This window comes from Drosophila ficusphila, unplaced genomic scaffold (genome assembly GCF_018152265.1).
Source record: "Drosophila ficusphila isolate 14025-0441.05 unplaced genomic scaffold, ASM1815226v1 contig_286, whole genome shotgun sequence".
Classification (NCBI taxonomy): domain Eukaryota; kingdom Metazoa; phylum Arthropoda; class Insecta; order Diptera; family Drosophilidae; genus Drosophila; species Drosophila ficusphila.
Window position 1 is genome coordinate 6,864,466 of NW_025064189.1, and position 15,373 is coordinate 6,879,838.

General features: G+C 42.6%; 2 protein-coding genes across 3 annotated transcripts; one reads left to right on the forward strand and one right to left on the reverse strand.

The window, feature by feature from the left end:
- Window positions 1-573: 573 nt before the first annotated feature.
- Window positions 574-8,652, forward strand: LOC108100723 (NGFI-A-binding protein homolog). Of its 2 annotated transcripts, none has more exons than XM_017204757.1 (6): window positions 574-1,268; window positions 5,390-5,662; window positions 6,122-7,014; window positions 7,800-7,891; window positions 8,067-8,142; window positions 8,229-8,652. In XM_017204757.1, exons 1-6 carry the CDS (start codon window positions 899-901, stop codon window positions 8,469-8,471), a joined length of 1,947 nt encoding a protein of 648 aa, XP_017060246.1. In that variant the 5' UTR covers window positions 574-898; the 3' UTR covers window positions 8,472-8,652. The 2 variants fall into 2 exon arrangements, with proteins under 2 accessions (XP_017060246.1, XP_017060247.1); XM_017204758.1 differs by having other exon boundaries at window positions 8,067-8,146; window positions 8,229-8,331.
- A 1,439-nt stretch (window positions 8,653-10,091) lies between these two features.
- LOC122319705 (venom serine protease Bi-VSP) lies at window positions 10,092-13,893 on the reverse strand. Its single transcript, XM_017204397.2, is given in 7 exon segments — window positions 10,092-10,758; window positions 10,830-10,905; window positions 10,965-11,358; window positions 11,739-11,955; window positions 11,957-12,007; window positions 12,080-12,249; window positions 13,577-13,893. Coding segments are annotated over 7 exon segments (1,533 nt in total). The 5' UTR covers window positions 13,674-13,893; the 3' UTR covers window positions 10,092-10,230.
- Between the last annotated feature and the right edge of the window lie 1,480 nt (window positions 13,894-15,373).

Genomic DNA, 15,373 nt, shown 5'->3' on the forward strand with positions numbered 1-15,373 from the left:
AAAAAATTGCCGCGAAAAATAATACATAATTTACAAGAAGAAAAAATGTTCAGTTGCGTAAAGAACTCTTTGACATGGGAAAAGGGTTAAGCCACATTATTCAACCTTTTTTTTTGCCTAAAAAATAATGCATATCTTGCATTTGCTGGAATTTGAATATTCCCAGCAGATTTAACGGAAAATACTTACCAAAAAAAAAAAAAGTCCTTAAAAAGGAACTCCGAAGATCTCTCGGGCACCCAAAGCTGTTCGGATCTTCGAGTGAATCCCAAGAGGCGGAGCACAAAAACTCACTCAAAAATCAACGTAGCTTCGAAGAGAGAAAGAGATTCGGCTCTAATAAGAGATTCCTGGGCATCTGCAGATAAAAAGTAACCCTCGAGTGGAAACCGGGAAGCCAATGTCCTCCGTTCCCTTCCTCAATCCTCCCCGCGAATTATTTTGTGTTGGCTTGTTTTTGTTCCTGATTTTAACCCTTTTCGAGGGAGAACCACTATAGACTTCCCTGCTGTTGAAAGAAAACGAAAGCGAATTGCGTTCGGGTTCGGGTTTTCTTCGGGTGGTTTGGCTTGGCTTCGGCCGGTTTGAAAAGGGTTCCAGAGATGTCCGTTCTGGGATTGGAAAACAGAAGTTCGTCTGGCCTCGAGCTGAGCGGATCGCAGAGATCGTTGAAGATAAAGCGCGAGTCTCGTCACTCCCAATCGATCGATTCCTCCTGAGAGAATTCCACACTTAGTGTAGTTAAGCGTAGATTGTAGTACTCACCCGATCCTTGATCCTTGATCCTTGAACCTAGTTTGCATGCATTTCGCCTTGGTTGTTTGTGTTTGCGCCTGGTTTTTGTTCGCCCTTCGTGCAAATCGCGTTAACTTAATTCGTTACCCAGCGAGTGAAAGAAATGGAGGCCAATTCAAATCCCACGACTCCCACAACGGCGGTGGCCACCACCACATCCACGTCGAGTCCTTCGCCAGCTGCGAGCACCAGCAGCAAAGGACACAGTCAACCCGCCTCCACTTGCTCCGCATCTGCATCAGCATCCGCATCTGTATCCGCATCTGCATCCGCATCCGTATCCGCCTCTGCCACTCAGTCACAGCTGCTGGCCACCAGCTTGGAAATGGCCAAGGCGGAGGACCTGTACAATCTCTCCCTGGCCAGCGGACTCTCCGAGGGCCAGAGATCCTTGTCGGGTGCTCCGTCGGCTTCCTCCAGTCCGATTATGAGTCCGCAGGGGAAGATCTTCGGGAGGAATGCAAATGGAACAAGTAAGTACACTAAACAGCATTAGTGTTTTAAATTCAGAATCAATGCAAAATCAAAACAAATCTTAATTTTGATAAAAATTAAACTAAAAAAATGTGGCAATTGATTTACATTACTAGTATACAAAACAATGAGCACAGCTTAGATAGAACCAAAATATGGAAGTATATTTAAAAAGGGTTTTTAAAACAGCTTACTTCGTATTCAAACTATACTTTTCAAAATTAGCCTAAAGCCACCCCATTTTTGGTTAAACTGGTGTTGGGTTATTCAGATAATATGTTTTATTTAAAAATTATTTTTTCTTTAATTGTCTGAAGTGAAAAGTTGATTTTCATTCAAATTAGCTAAGCGTAAATTATTTGATATATGCGCTCTTTGATAAAACTGGTTTACCAAGTCCTCACATAGATTCAGAAAATATAAACATATTAGAGATTTATATATAAATATAAGAGACATTTTCGTTACCTAACCCTGCAAATACTCAGCATCATAGGATTTTTGTTCTGCCAGATCCTGATCCTTTGACCGCATCAAATCCTTCGTTAAGCTTCCCTGCAACTAAAGCAATCTCCGCCAGCCACATGCTGCAATTTTCGCGCTCTTTTCACGAGCTTCCATTGTTGTGGCTCCATTATGTAACGGAAAGCGCTTGGAATCCAAGAAGCTTGTCCCCGGAACTAAAGGACCTTAGTCTGATAACAAAGGCAGCTGAAAAATTGCCGTTGCTGGGTAATTTAATTTCTCAAAAAAAAAAAAATTGCGGATTGTGTTCCGGTTTTCATTTCCTTGGTGCTCGATTGCTCGGGGTGTCTTGTTTTGCATATCTGCTCAAGGTCTAGGATTTCTCGAGGCAGCAATGGCAGAGTTCATCCAATGAGGTGTGTTCGAGGCCCAGGTAAAATGCCTTTTACTAGGCAGCCGTTAGAACAACCTCATGACGATAGGCCATGTCTTAGGGGTAACAAGCAAAAACTTCGAAAAGAAAGGAAAAAAAAACTCACCCCAAGCGATGAGGGTAGTAAATTATTTTCATAAATCTCAGACCAAATGAGAGTCAACCAACGAGACGCGTTCTCGCTGGAAAAACGCTCAACCTCTGGGAAAAAAATGTCGCCACACAGGGAAAAATATGCCCATCAATTATAGAGATTTACTTTTAATAGTTTTTATATCAAATCAAGCATTAAATATTTTTTTTAGTAATTTTTAGAAAACCCCTAACTAACTATTATTCCTTTTATTATATCAAATGCAAGCTAAGGATCGCCACACAGGGAAAAATGTACCCATAAATTATAGAGATTTACTCTTAATAGTTTTTATATCAAATCAGGCATTAAAGTTTTCCTTTTAATAATTTTCTAAAAAGCCCTAGCTATTATACCTTTTTATTTTTATTATATAGCTTAGGATCGTAATGACCCCTAAAACAATGCATTTAAGAATTGAGTTGACATTATTATTTTGCTGTGCATGTTATGGTTATGGCCAGTCTGCTGGGGCCATTGGCCATTGGCACGTACGGTCCAAGTTATTGCCACCAATGGAATTTTGATCGACAAGAATTTGGTCGTTGAAAAAGTTGGCTTTTAATTTATCGTTGTATATGAGAAATAGTTTCGGTTACTTGCCCATTGCCGATGCCGAGTTGAAGGGGAGTCTGAGGAGGACGAAGATGAGGACTCAGAATCAGAATCAGATTCAGACTCAGGTTCAGAATCAGAATCAGACTCGGACCCTGGTCCCAAGACCGAAGTCCCAGGTTCCAGGTTCCGATTCCAGGTCCAACTCTCCAAGTCAAAGTCTGCAAAGTCCGGCGTCTACTTTTTGCCCATAATCGAAGCGATCGCACGATTGACTGCTCCACTCCACACTCACACATAGGGCCCCTCACCTAAACAGACGCACTCACACGCATTTTCTGAGTGCACTGTGAAAAAAATTGTAACGTTATTCGAAACATAGCATTTCAATTGTGTGGCTTAAAGTTAACCTATTTGTTTCACTTGTATTAAATTATCTTAAAGGAAACTTTTATAATAGTTATTCTTTTTATGATATAACTAAAAAGTATACAAATTACATTGAATAACTTAAAACTTTAAAGATTATTATTGGTGTCATTTTGCTTGAATAAATTTCATACTACGATTTTTTCTCAGTGCCTATCCTGCTGGCCATTCGCGGTTTTCCGTTTTCTGGTCCTGGCTGCTTGGGCAGCTGCTTGGTATGTGGCGTCGAATGTCATTATTGCTGCCAAGTGCCAACTAAAAAGTTACTGCAGTTAATTTTTTGTCCATCTTTACCATTTGCCGTTCGCATAAAAACAGCATATTTAGCAAATGACAACAGCAGCAGCAGCAAAAGCAGCAGCAGCAGCGGCGTTCGAGGCATTGGGGCTGTGGGCAAAATAAAAAACAAAGCCGCAAATTAAATAAATAAAAAATCAGCAGCAATCCGCAGAAGCAGAAGCAGAGGAGCTGGAGCTGGAGCAGCCACAACAAAGTGTCCCTCGATCTTCACCGATCCTCCCCGGCATTATTTGTGTATTGAAATCACGTCTCATTTATTTATTGCTGCCCCTTGCTCGCTCCTCCAGACTCCCGACTCCAAACTACAGACTCCCGACTTACGCAAGTCTGCGTTAAATACCCAACTTGGGATGGGATGGGGCGGTGGACCACAAGTGGTCGCTTAGAAGTGAAGTGTGGCTACACCATTAACCCTCGATCAGTAACTTTGAAAAGGTGTCTAAGTGATAAAATTATCACAGCTCAAAAACTGCTCCACAATAAATATAACTGGGTAAAATGTTATTTTCAAAAATATTACTTTTTATATTACTTTACTTTTAAGTTTCCAAAATTCTACTTATTAAACAATTTTAAAAAAATTATAAGCTTTAAAACCCTCTACTTAAACTTGTTTACCTAAACCTTGTAACCAGTTACTTGTTTACTGAATTAAGCCAGCATTTATAATCACTTTCGAATCTCTGTCAAAGTCATTGCTAATTTCTGTTCAAGACCACTTCACGTACTTCAAATCGACTTTCAAGACCTGGCAACTGGTCCGATATTTTGTAGTTCTCAAACTATTTATGATATACCCAATTAAGCGGCTAAGAATGCGAATTGTTCCTGCTCCCTGGCCATAAATCGCAACAACCCCGTGGCGCGGAGCGTGGGTTAATGGCGCGAAGTGCGCATCCTTGGTGTTGCACGTTGGTGGATGCGCTTCTGGCTTTCAGTTGGCCAGAGGAAAATGGGAGAAAAAAAATAAAAGGAAAACCAGTGGAATCGGAGGATGGCAATCGATGTACGCAGCTTTTTCTGCCCTGAGTTTGTTATAATTTAGCCGGCCAGCTCGTTTTTCTATTAATTAAAGCTGGCTGGAGACGCTGCTGTCGCCGCCGCCTGAAATATTCTCACATAATTATTTACGATTTGACATAATCATCATCCTCGTCATCGGCGTCGTCCATTTAGAGTTGTGCTGCCATAACAGTAACAGCCTCGTCGATCGGGGGATTCATTAGTATGAGCAATAAATCGCTGGCTAGTCAAGAACTTTTCCTATGAATTTCGATTCGTACAAACTTCACACGATCTCCTTCTTATTATAATATCCTTTCTTTTTTTTTTTTGGCCAAAAATCGAAAGTGATAAAACCAAAGAAAAAAATACTGAATGAGGCAAGATTAAAGTGATCCTGGCAATCCTTGACGAAGTCTTCCAGCATGCGTGACGCATTTCTAACGAGTTTGCCGACTCAAATCGGATCGTATTGGATCGTATCGGATCCTTGGTCCCCGAGAAGGGGTTGAACCACCATGCTTATGCAGATGAGTTGGGTTCCCAGCTCTTGTGCTTTTCGGGTTTTTCCTTTTTTTTTCTGTTTTGTCCTCCTTTCGCTCTCGACCAAAAAAAAAAGGGTTTAGGGTCCAGACGTCCGTCGAGTTTTTTTTTTCGGTGAAAAAAGCGAATTTAATTAAAGTTTTTTTCTTATAGCCGCTCAGCATTGTGAGAACATCGCAGGCCAGAACTTAATAAATATCATTTTTTTCTTTGCTGCATCTTATTGAAGCCTGTTTTCTGGATTTTTTGTTTTCTTGTAGTGATCACCACATCGCGACCGGGCAACGAGGCGGAGGTGCAGCTGTACCGGGTGCTCCAGCGGGCCAGTCTGCTGGCCTACTACGACACGCTCCTCGAAATGGGCGGCGACGACGTGCAGCAGCTGTACGACGCCGGCGAGGAGGAGTTCCTCGAGATCATGGCGTTGGTGGGCATGGCCTCCAAGCCGCTCCACGTCCGCCGCCTCCAGAAGGCGCTCCACGAGTGGGCCAACAACCCGGGCCTCTTCCAGGGTCCCCTGCTGCCGCACTTGGGTAAGGATCAAAATATATATCTAGGAACCATTACTGAAATGTATATTGTAAGAGAAAATCAAAAACAAAAATATATTTCGAAATTTATTTAAAGTAAAATTCCATACAAAAAGTTTAATAATTTAATATATGTTGTTTTTTATTTACTATTTGTGTAAGGCAAAGATAGAAATACAAAATTTCAAAATATTTTGTTAAGTTCATTAACTTTTCTATTAAATTCTTAATATTCAAAGTCACTACAGAAATGTATATTGTAAGAGAAAATCAAAAACAAAAAGTATTCGAAATTTATTTTAAGAATTTTATTTTATTTAAAACATTCTAAAATATTTTGTTAAGTTTATTAACTTTTCTATCAAACGATTTAAAGGTTACATTTTTCATAAATTAAAATTTAATTTAATTTAATACTGCTTCCCCACCTCGAGATTCTTATTAATGTAATGCTACTTTCAGGACTTTGCGAAACGCCACCCAAACCGGCGCTGGTCTTCAATCCGGACACCACTCCTGCCCTGCCCCGCCAGAAGTTCCCCTCTTTCAATCCCTCGGGCACAGCCTTCCAGCCCTCGGCGGCTCCCCCCGCTCCCCTGCCCACTTCCGGTTCGGTTCCCCCGCCCGCAGCTCCCCTGATCACCCAGATCGCCTGTCCCGCGATTCCCTCGGTGTCCTCGGTGCCCCTGCCCCTCGTTTTGCCCTCCACCCCGCTGACCAGCAGTCCGCATCCCGCGGCGAACAGCAGCCTGCCGGCGAGCGCCGCCCACCAGGTGTCCTCCAGTTCGCCGCAGCTCACGCCCGTCCTCACGGAAATGCAGATCCAGCGGATAACGATGTGCGCGGACAAGATTGGCCGCCAGCTGCCGCAGAGGGAGCCGCGTGCCCAGACCACCAGGAAGCGGACCACGCGGGAGCTGGAGCAGGTGATCGCCATGGGGGAGCAGGATCCACGGCGGATGGACGAGATCCGTAAGTACTCGGCCATCTACGGCCGCTTCGACTGCAAGCGGAGGCCGGAGAAGCCTCTGACCCTCCACGAGGTGTGCGTCAATGAGGCGGCGGCCCAGTTGTGCCGGAATCCGCAGACCATTTGGTTGCTCACCCGCCGCGATGAGCTCTTCCCCTTGGCCCGTCAAATCGTCAAGGATGCGGGATTCGGTCACTCCGCCAGCATTGCACGGTATGGTGGTCTGCTCACCCAGCTGCCGTCGCAGGGAGCGGGATCGGGTGGCGGAGCAGGACGAGCAGGTCCTGGTGACACGGACTGTGAGTCCAGTGACTCCGCCGTTCCCTCGAAAAGACAGCGACTCTCCTCCACGGAGGCCGCCCAACTGCCACTCGACTTGAACCGGGTAAGGAAGAATGATCCCGTAGAGCCGTAGGTCCATCGCCCGGTGCAGTGCTTCAGCTAGGCTTCCAGCTTCGCTTGAGAGTCCTTCGGTGGGAGGACTCGCCGATAACCCAAACACTTGCCTTGCAGCTTTCGCGATCGCCAGAACACAATTACTTACTAATCCTGGTCGAGAGGTTCTTTTCAGAATATCTCGGCTGGTGGAAAGGGATTTTAATTTGAACTATAGTATTTTTGCCGTAGATAAGATCTTAGAAACAAACTAACTTTGTACAGACTAAATATTTAATCAAATCTACTTTCGCTTACTAGTTACATCTTCGTAGTCAATCTGGTCTTAAAGGCCCTTTATAGTCTCTAATAAAATCTTTAGTAATTTAGTTTTATTAGCATGAATTTGTAGCATAAGTAAAGTGTTGTTGTTTGTTGTTGATATTTATGGTACTTGCTGCCTGATTATTTTAGTTGCTTACTAACCCATAAACTTAATATTTATTACTAACCCTTAACACTAAATAATAGTTAAATTCTTTACAATTTTTATAGCCAAGTTATTTAGTCGCTAGTCGTTTTGCAATATTTTCTTGTACCTTTTCCCACTGTTGAGTCAATAAATGAATCCTGCGAAATTTCCAAAACCAACGATCCACGTGTCTTCTTCCTTGGCCTCCAACAAATCTTTCCACGCCACTTGCCTTCTTGCCTCGCTTAGCTTCCAATTGGCTTTACTGAGAATGAGCGACTCTAATCCCCGATCTTGTTGACCAATCCCACCCAAAAATAAAGGAAGCTGTCGAGGACTCGCGCTACAATCTGTTTGCCATGTACCAAAAGTTCGCCAAGCCGCCGTTCGATCTTACGGAAATTGCCAAGTTCTCGTGAGTATGAAAAATAAATAATAATAATTTTAATAATTAAAATGTATACCTTTCTCCTTTAAGAATTTAAAATTGTTCAACAAATAACCACTGAAAATAGTACACTTTAATATCATAATACTTCTACATATTTATATTAATAGATTAATAAACCTTATTTAATTTATTTTTACAGCCTTGGCAAAGCGGCTGACTACGAGGACAACGATTCGCGCTTCTCGTTTAGCAACTCCAGTTCGCCGACCATGCCAGTGAGTATGTGTTGGAGCTCTACGAGGGCACTCCGCATCCTCATGAAATCCAAAGACTAAGAGAACTCCCCTCTCCTCTTCCATAGACGCCCTGCAATGGAATGGAAAGTGATCGATCTCCGGTCTCCCGACCAATGGAGAACTCCTCGCCGCCGCGGGAATCCGTGGATCTGAGTGGCCCCACCCAGGGTGCAGCTCTCAGTGGAGTCCAGGTCATCTCCGCGGCGGGGGACAACATCATTGCGGTGGCCAATCCCGCCCTGGCACTCAGCCCCACTTTGAACGAGGTGCTGTCCCTCAAGAGGAACGCTGCTTCGCCGGAGGCCTAGCTTTTGGGTTCCAGGAGATCGGATGGATGCCATTCGCAGTGCCAGATTTGGATTCACCCAAATCGTTTTCAATTCCAGTGCAATTCAGTTAGTTAAGTTTCGTCTAAGTGGAAACATTGTTTTTAGGAATGTTAAGTCAATGGTTAGTTGGTAGTCTCTGTGATCTATACTAAACACTGTAATAAACCCAATATTTATCCATCAAATAAAAGTTTAATTATGTTAATAAAAAAACCTAAACAACCTTTTTGTTCTGCAAACTAAGTTTTTTAGAGAAACAAGGAAAAAAGTTAAAATTAACTTCTTCCTTATTCATAAATAGAGCAGTCAAATGACTTGAGGTGAGAAGTACAATGCCACACAATTGCCCTCATTGATCATTGCAAATTGAGAGATCTTCGAGATCATCGAGATCAGGGATCACAATTGCACCCATTGATATTGACGGATCGTGTTTACATTTGCGATTGTGGGCAATTCCTTTGTTCGCCTCTTGACGCCGCAGAAAGACGAGATCCTGGCGAACCTCCCTTCGAATCCTGGCGAACCCTTGCAAATATTTTTGCGATTGGCAATAAAGATGTCTGGGCTGGGAACCAGAGGGTAACGAGGTAATTAACACCCTTGTGGCATCCGGATTTGGTATGCAAATTTGTGCCAAAATCCCGAGGCATGCAAATTTTGTTGGCATTATTGATGATGATGATCGGATGATGATTGCAGATCGCTTCACTTTCGCTGTTGTGATGGCATCTTAATTGTGTTAAGAACAGGGAAAGGGATCCTTTGAGGGGAAAGCAGTTTAATGAACTCTCTCTCTTTGCGAGCACTAAATCATCTGCCAGATGCGATTTGAATCTCCAAGAAAACCAGACATGTGGCCACAAATGCGCGGGAGGCGTTCTGACTTCAAAAAGGATTCGTCTTGCCTTTGTACTTTCACATCTGATTTGTTCATCTGCTGTTGGAGGGAAGAAAGCCAGAAGGATTTGGGGCAGGCAGCTCTTTGTTTTCCCCCTCAGAGATGAGATGGCGCCCAAACGATACTTCTCTGGATTGTTTAGTCAAGATTGTTTCCCTCCAGTTCTGAGTTATGCAAATCCGATTGTGGCCGCCGGAGCAATTACAATGCAGTTCATGTCCGAAGACGCAAGCTGCCTTCTTACCCCGAATTTACTGACCTGGCTGGCTGGCTGGCGATCATTACCGGAATGATTGATGGGCGTCTTGCGCTCGATTTACATAAGATGCTGTAACCCTAAAAGAGGTCCTGCTGCTGCCAGGCATCCAACTGAGGGATTAGACGTCCTGAGAACAAAGCCAGGAGTGTCAATATTTGCACTCAGATCACACAACATTTTCCGAAGTTTACTACTTTTGTTTAAATCTATTTAATTAAAATAAAGCTAATAACTTCAGCTTGATATTAATAAACAAGAAACCTTAAATAATATTTCCTTTTTCGAGGGTAAAATATTAAATACAAATTCTATTTTAATTTTATCAAAACCAAATATTGAAATCATAATTTAAATTCACCGAAAAAAAAATTATTTTGTTTTGGTTTATACTCTAAATGCTTTGCCAATTTTAGTTTATAAATAAATTCAACATTGTTACTTTTTTTGTATCATAAAAAAAAATATATTTAATTAATATAAGCATTTGTGATTGTAAGTTTGTTCTGTTAGGCTGTTAGCTGTTATATTATTTATGGATCCTATGACTTAGGTGCGACATTCGCGGCTATGGCATTCATTCACGGCGTCTGCTGGACCTGCTCGATGATCCAGTCCATGAAGTACTGGGTGCTGGAGTAGACTCCTGGGACATTGGGCCGGGCACAGCCGATGCCGTAGGACACCACGCCGATGAGGTAGAAGCGCTGCTTGTCCAAATACTGTTCCGGCAGCATCAGCGGTCCGCCGGAGTCGCCCTGGCACGTATCCTTGCCGCCGGTGAGGACTCCGGCACAGATGACGGCGCTGTCGAACTGATCGGCCGAGATGTAGCGATTCTCCTTCGCGTAGCTCTGGCGGCACACGTTGTTGTCGTAAATGGGAATCTGGAGCTCGTTCAGCACGGTGGCCGATTCGCCGCCCTCCATCGTCTTTCCCCAGCCGGCGACGAAGGGCATGTAGCCCACGTAGGACTTCTGGCGAAGACTTTGGGTGTGCGGCAGACAGATGGGCGCTATCTTGGAGGTGAACTCCACGTTCCGCTCCAGGTACAGAATGGCCATGTCGCTGCGTCCGTTTCTGCGATTGTACTCCGGATGGGAAACGTACTGAAATATAAAGAAGCCTCAATGCTTAGCGAATTTCCTATTTTCGTTTGACTCTTTTAAATGTAACTTACCCTTGCAATATTAATATCAACATGTTTAGTTTCCGTATCCGTGGACAGATCGTGTTCTCCCAAACGTACAAATTGCCTAAGAGCAAATCCAAATTATTAGTAAATGAATTCAAATATATTTTATACTGTACGTACAGATCATCCCGGATGCAATGGGCGGCAGTGAGGACGTGTCTGGCGGTGATCAGGGTTCCGCCGCACTTGAATGGCGACCCGGAGGCATCGTCGTATCCCAGAAGGGCAATCCAGGGCCACGCCCCCGTGCGACTCACCTCACCGCCCACGATCTTCTTGTAGTAGCCCACCGTAGAGCCACATCCCTCCTCCACATTCAGCAGCCGGCGGGGAATCTCGTCCGTGTTCTTGGGCACAACGGGAGCCGGAGTGGTGACAGTCTGTCCATTGGGGCAGCACACCTGGGTTCCCTGGTTGCCACAGGACACTCGGGAGGCCCGCAAAAAGTTGGCGAAGGTCTCGTCCCGCTGCTTAACCCTGAGTTCGTTCAAAAGTGCTGCACACTCCTTGATTTCTGAAAAGTAATTGAGTGCAATTAATTACTAGATATCAAGATGAACTTTAGGAAAACGTAAGTCTTCTATAAGTTTTACGACCTTCAATGATCTCAGCTTGGATAAATATTAACTATTTTCTTATATAATTTGTTTAATAAAATAATTAATTAAATAAAACTGTATTTATTCATCTGATTTGCATTAATATATTATATGTACTTTTTATGGATGCTAATTTAAAACAGGTTACAAATGTAAGCACCTATAAAATATCTCAAATATATGTAATTACATTATTCAATTAATAATAAAATAATTAATTAAGTAAATACTTCACTCAAATTTAGGCTGCTTTGAATCCGAAAAGTTATCTCTAAATGAAGATTTTCAAACTCACCCACACAATTTCCGGGTTTTGTGTCTGGTCCGCGACATGAGATGCCCCTTTGATCCACCAAAGGTGCCGATGGGGTACTCCGAGCTGGAGCACGAGTGGTCGTCGTGGTGGTGGTTGTTGGTGGGGTGGGCCTTATGGTCGGATTCAGGAAGGGATTGTCGGGAACCTCCGGCGGAACCTGAGGTCCAATAAACGATGAATCTGTGGGGAAGAAGGGGGTTCCGAGGTCGCTCTGTGGCCTGGTTATAAGTGGGTGCAGTGCAGCAGATCTACGTGGGAGGAGCAGGGCAAAGCTTAGAAGGCATGGAAAGAGAAAGGATAGACTGAGGATGTGTCCCTACCACCGGATCCCCGTTGATGTTGCGGGTGTTACAGCTGCGCTGCAGGGCGATCACATATCGCTGGGCCCACTCGAAGTTGGTGGTCTGGAAAATCTTCACCACCTGGGGACAGTTGCTGAGGACCACGCAACTCCCATAGTAATTCTCGGGGGTGATGCAGTTCTGGCGAACTGGACAGGGAAACAAAACAAATGGGTTATCACTTGGCTTCCATTTCGAAAGTTTTTTAGGTGTAGATTAAGTTTAGAAATTTTTCCCCTTACGTTCTTGAGTTAAAAGCTTTCCAGCGGTAATCAACAAATTAGTTAAAAAGTGGAAGATTTATTCAAAAATTATTCACTTGCTTAGCATAAATTTAAAGGTTCTTTAAAGTTTTACAATATTACAGATTGGATTGGTGATAGCGTAGAAGAAAATGATTTGAATATATTTTAAATGTTAATTACAACTAGAACTTTCACCTTTAGATGTGTCAGATATGGAAATGGGGGTTTTATTTATGTTTTTTTGTCGCACCTCTAACAAAATCAACAATCTATGAGAGTCCCTAGCAAGAACACAAAACTCCTAACAAAATCAGTAAAGTAGCTCGTACATAAATTCGTACGAACGTAAATTCACAATTCACAAAAAGAACAAATTGTTTTCTTGACGTTTAAACGATTTATTTCAATTAAACACAACTTAACAACATTTTTTGCTTACGAAGTCTTTTTTTGCATAAACACCATAATTAATAGTCAAACTTAACAAGCAAAAACTCCTTCTTTTGTGATTCATAATGTGAAAAAATATTGAAAACAATATGTTCTTTTTCAGGTTTAACATTTTTATTGATTGAAATATAATGAAAGTGCTGAAGGCACGATCACTTATATTGACAACTTTATCACCAAATTCAAAAAGCAAAGTTCGTCGTAACGGCGGGTGCTGGTCAAGCCAGTTGTATTCGACTTATAGACTAAAACTTTACGAGTACCGGTCACAAAAAGCGATTCGTGCTCTAAGGGAACGCCCCGCGGGGAATATACTCGTGTGGTGTACACCTGACCGAGTCGGTGTCCGAGTCGAAATCCGACCTTGGTGACTGGTTTTTTTGGACTGGAATTGAACTCGAACACAATGTGCCAAAAATTTGGCTGTGAACAACTGGCGATGATCAGTTCATGTGCAGTAAACACAAATTGCCGCATTTGGCCAGCTGGCGAAAACGAAAGACTTAGGCAACGAACTTGCCATTGAACTTGAAGATGTCGACGAAATCACAGTTTAGAGGTCTGCACCGATTTAAATTGTTTTCCAACTGGCTTAGACTCATTTAAATGCGTTGATTTGTTAGTGGCTTCTGATTAAAGTCCGAGATGCGTTGTAGACGGAACTGGTTTTTTGTTTGTTCAGATCGAGTCGTAAAAGTTATACACGGTTATTAGATAGTCAGAATGATAGATTTGGCGAAGCGGAAAGCTCTCGATTAACTAACTAAGTAGCTTTGACTACCTGGCCTGCGCTGATTGAATTGGGCGGCAGCGGGATGATCCAGGAGCACAAGGGACAGGAGTGTAATCACAGCACTAACACAGCACATCGACTTCATGGCGAGATCGATCTATATATTATATATTTTATTTATCCGTGATATCGGACCGCGCGATCTTCGCCGTTCGAATGGCGTTATCAAACTGAATCTTTTTTTTGGGGAACACCGGGGACAACCGGAGAATCCAAAGCGTCTTCGGAGATTGCCGTGTTTTTCTGGCTTTCGTGGCCTGCGTGACCAAAGCGTTCGCGTCTTTAATTCGGCTGAGCGCTCGGCCCCCAAAGCCGAGCTTTATATGCAGTCTCCCCATCGAATCCAGCGATCTCCCCAATCTCGCAGTCTAGAGATCTCTCTCTTGTAAGCTCTCCCGCCGCGAAAGGGGCTGCAATGGAGAGCACTTCGAGTGGGGTTCACAGCGCCGTCAGCTTTCCAATCATTATAATCAAGGTGGAAAAGGCCACAAATTCACACACTCCGATTAGGAAATGATTTTCCCAAATGGAAACAAACATTTAGTCTGTTTTTTTTTGCGGCCTAATAATATAAATCACTGGGTTCGGTAATGATATAGGACAACAAAGCCAGGTTTGTTCAAATTTGGGAATTTACAATTAAACCAATGAGTCAAGTCAAGGCGCCAAATTGTTGACCTTGCGCCGTTCTCAATTTGTCATGGATCTAGTCCCAAGAATTGTGTGACTCAATTAGTCGGCCGACTACACAAGAATGATAAATGCCATAAATAAGGTAAATTAAAACGGATTCCGTTGACATGTCAATTGGGAATCACTTGGCCAACTGACCTAAGCCTCCGGCGACATTCTAGTTCTATTTTAGCATCATGATTAGCAATCAAATGTTCTCATACAAGTACTTATTCTATTCGTATGTGAGTGGCGTAAAAAGCTTTCGCTGATTCTATAGATAGCAGCCTCCCATAAAGCCTACGTAACTATTAAATTTACAGTGAGTACCAGTAATATTAATTTTCCAATTATAACAAATACTTGAGGTGTAGTTTAGAGCAAACATTTGAATCTTCATTCGTTGTTTATACCTTCTATAAAATGTATTATTTTTTAAGCAGTTTTAAAAACTGTTTCACTCAATCGAATATTGAATGATGTGCTTTAATTCATTGAAATATTATAAACTTGATTAGGACTATTTAAAATCAATTAAAAATAGAGATAGGGAACCTCCACAAGTGACGTAATCTACGTGCAATATGCATCTGGTGTGCGATCACAGTTATAGCACACTTAATACAATCCAAGTCTCCTCCGATTCAATATTAACATCAAAATGCTGGGGGCACTCGACTCAATTAGAATTCCGAGGAGCCTCCGCCGAAACCCAATTGGCATGCGATCGATGCAGTAACTGGGGGATAATAACACCGATCGGTGTTCTATAATGACTAATCCGGATCAATTGGCCATGCAGTGCAGGTAGAATCAGCAGGGGTCCGAGGTGAAGTGCGGGAAATTCCATAACCTGGCGACAAAAGAATTGCTCTTTTTCGGTTCCGGCTCGAAAGTTTCATCTATTTTATTTTAACTTGTACCACAATATATACATATTAGTCAATGTGCCATAAACTTGGCTTCTTATTCTCCAGATAAAGCTTTATGTTTAAATTAAAATAAAGCTGCATTGCCGTAAAGATGGTTCTTATTAATTGGACTGTGAGAATTCCTAGGTTTATTATCTTGATTTCTATGTTAATTAAGTTTTCACTGCATTAAAATTAAAAC

What these genes read in the sequence shown, in the direction of transcription:
- LOC108100723 (XM_017204757.1), top strand. Translation starts at nt 899, where the DNA reads ATGGAGGCCAATTCAAATCCCACGACTCCCACAACGGCGGTGGCCACC. An exon ending in GAGGAATGCAAATGGAACAA is followed by an intron (nt 1,269 to 5,389) that starts GTAAGTACACTA and finishes GTTTTCTTGTAG; the next exon opens with TGATCACCACATCGCGACCG. An exon ending in CCAGTTCGCCGACCATGCCA is followed by an intron (nt 8,143 to 8,228) that starts GTGAGTATGTGT and finishes CCTCTTCCATAG; the next exon opens with ACGCCCTGCAATGGAATGGA.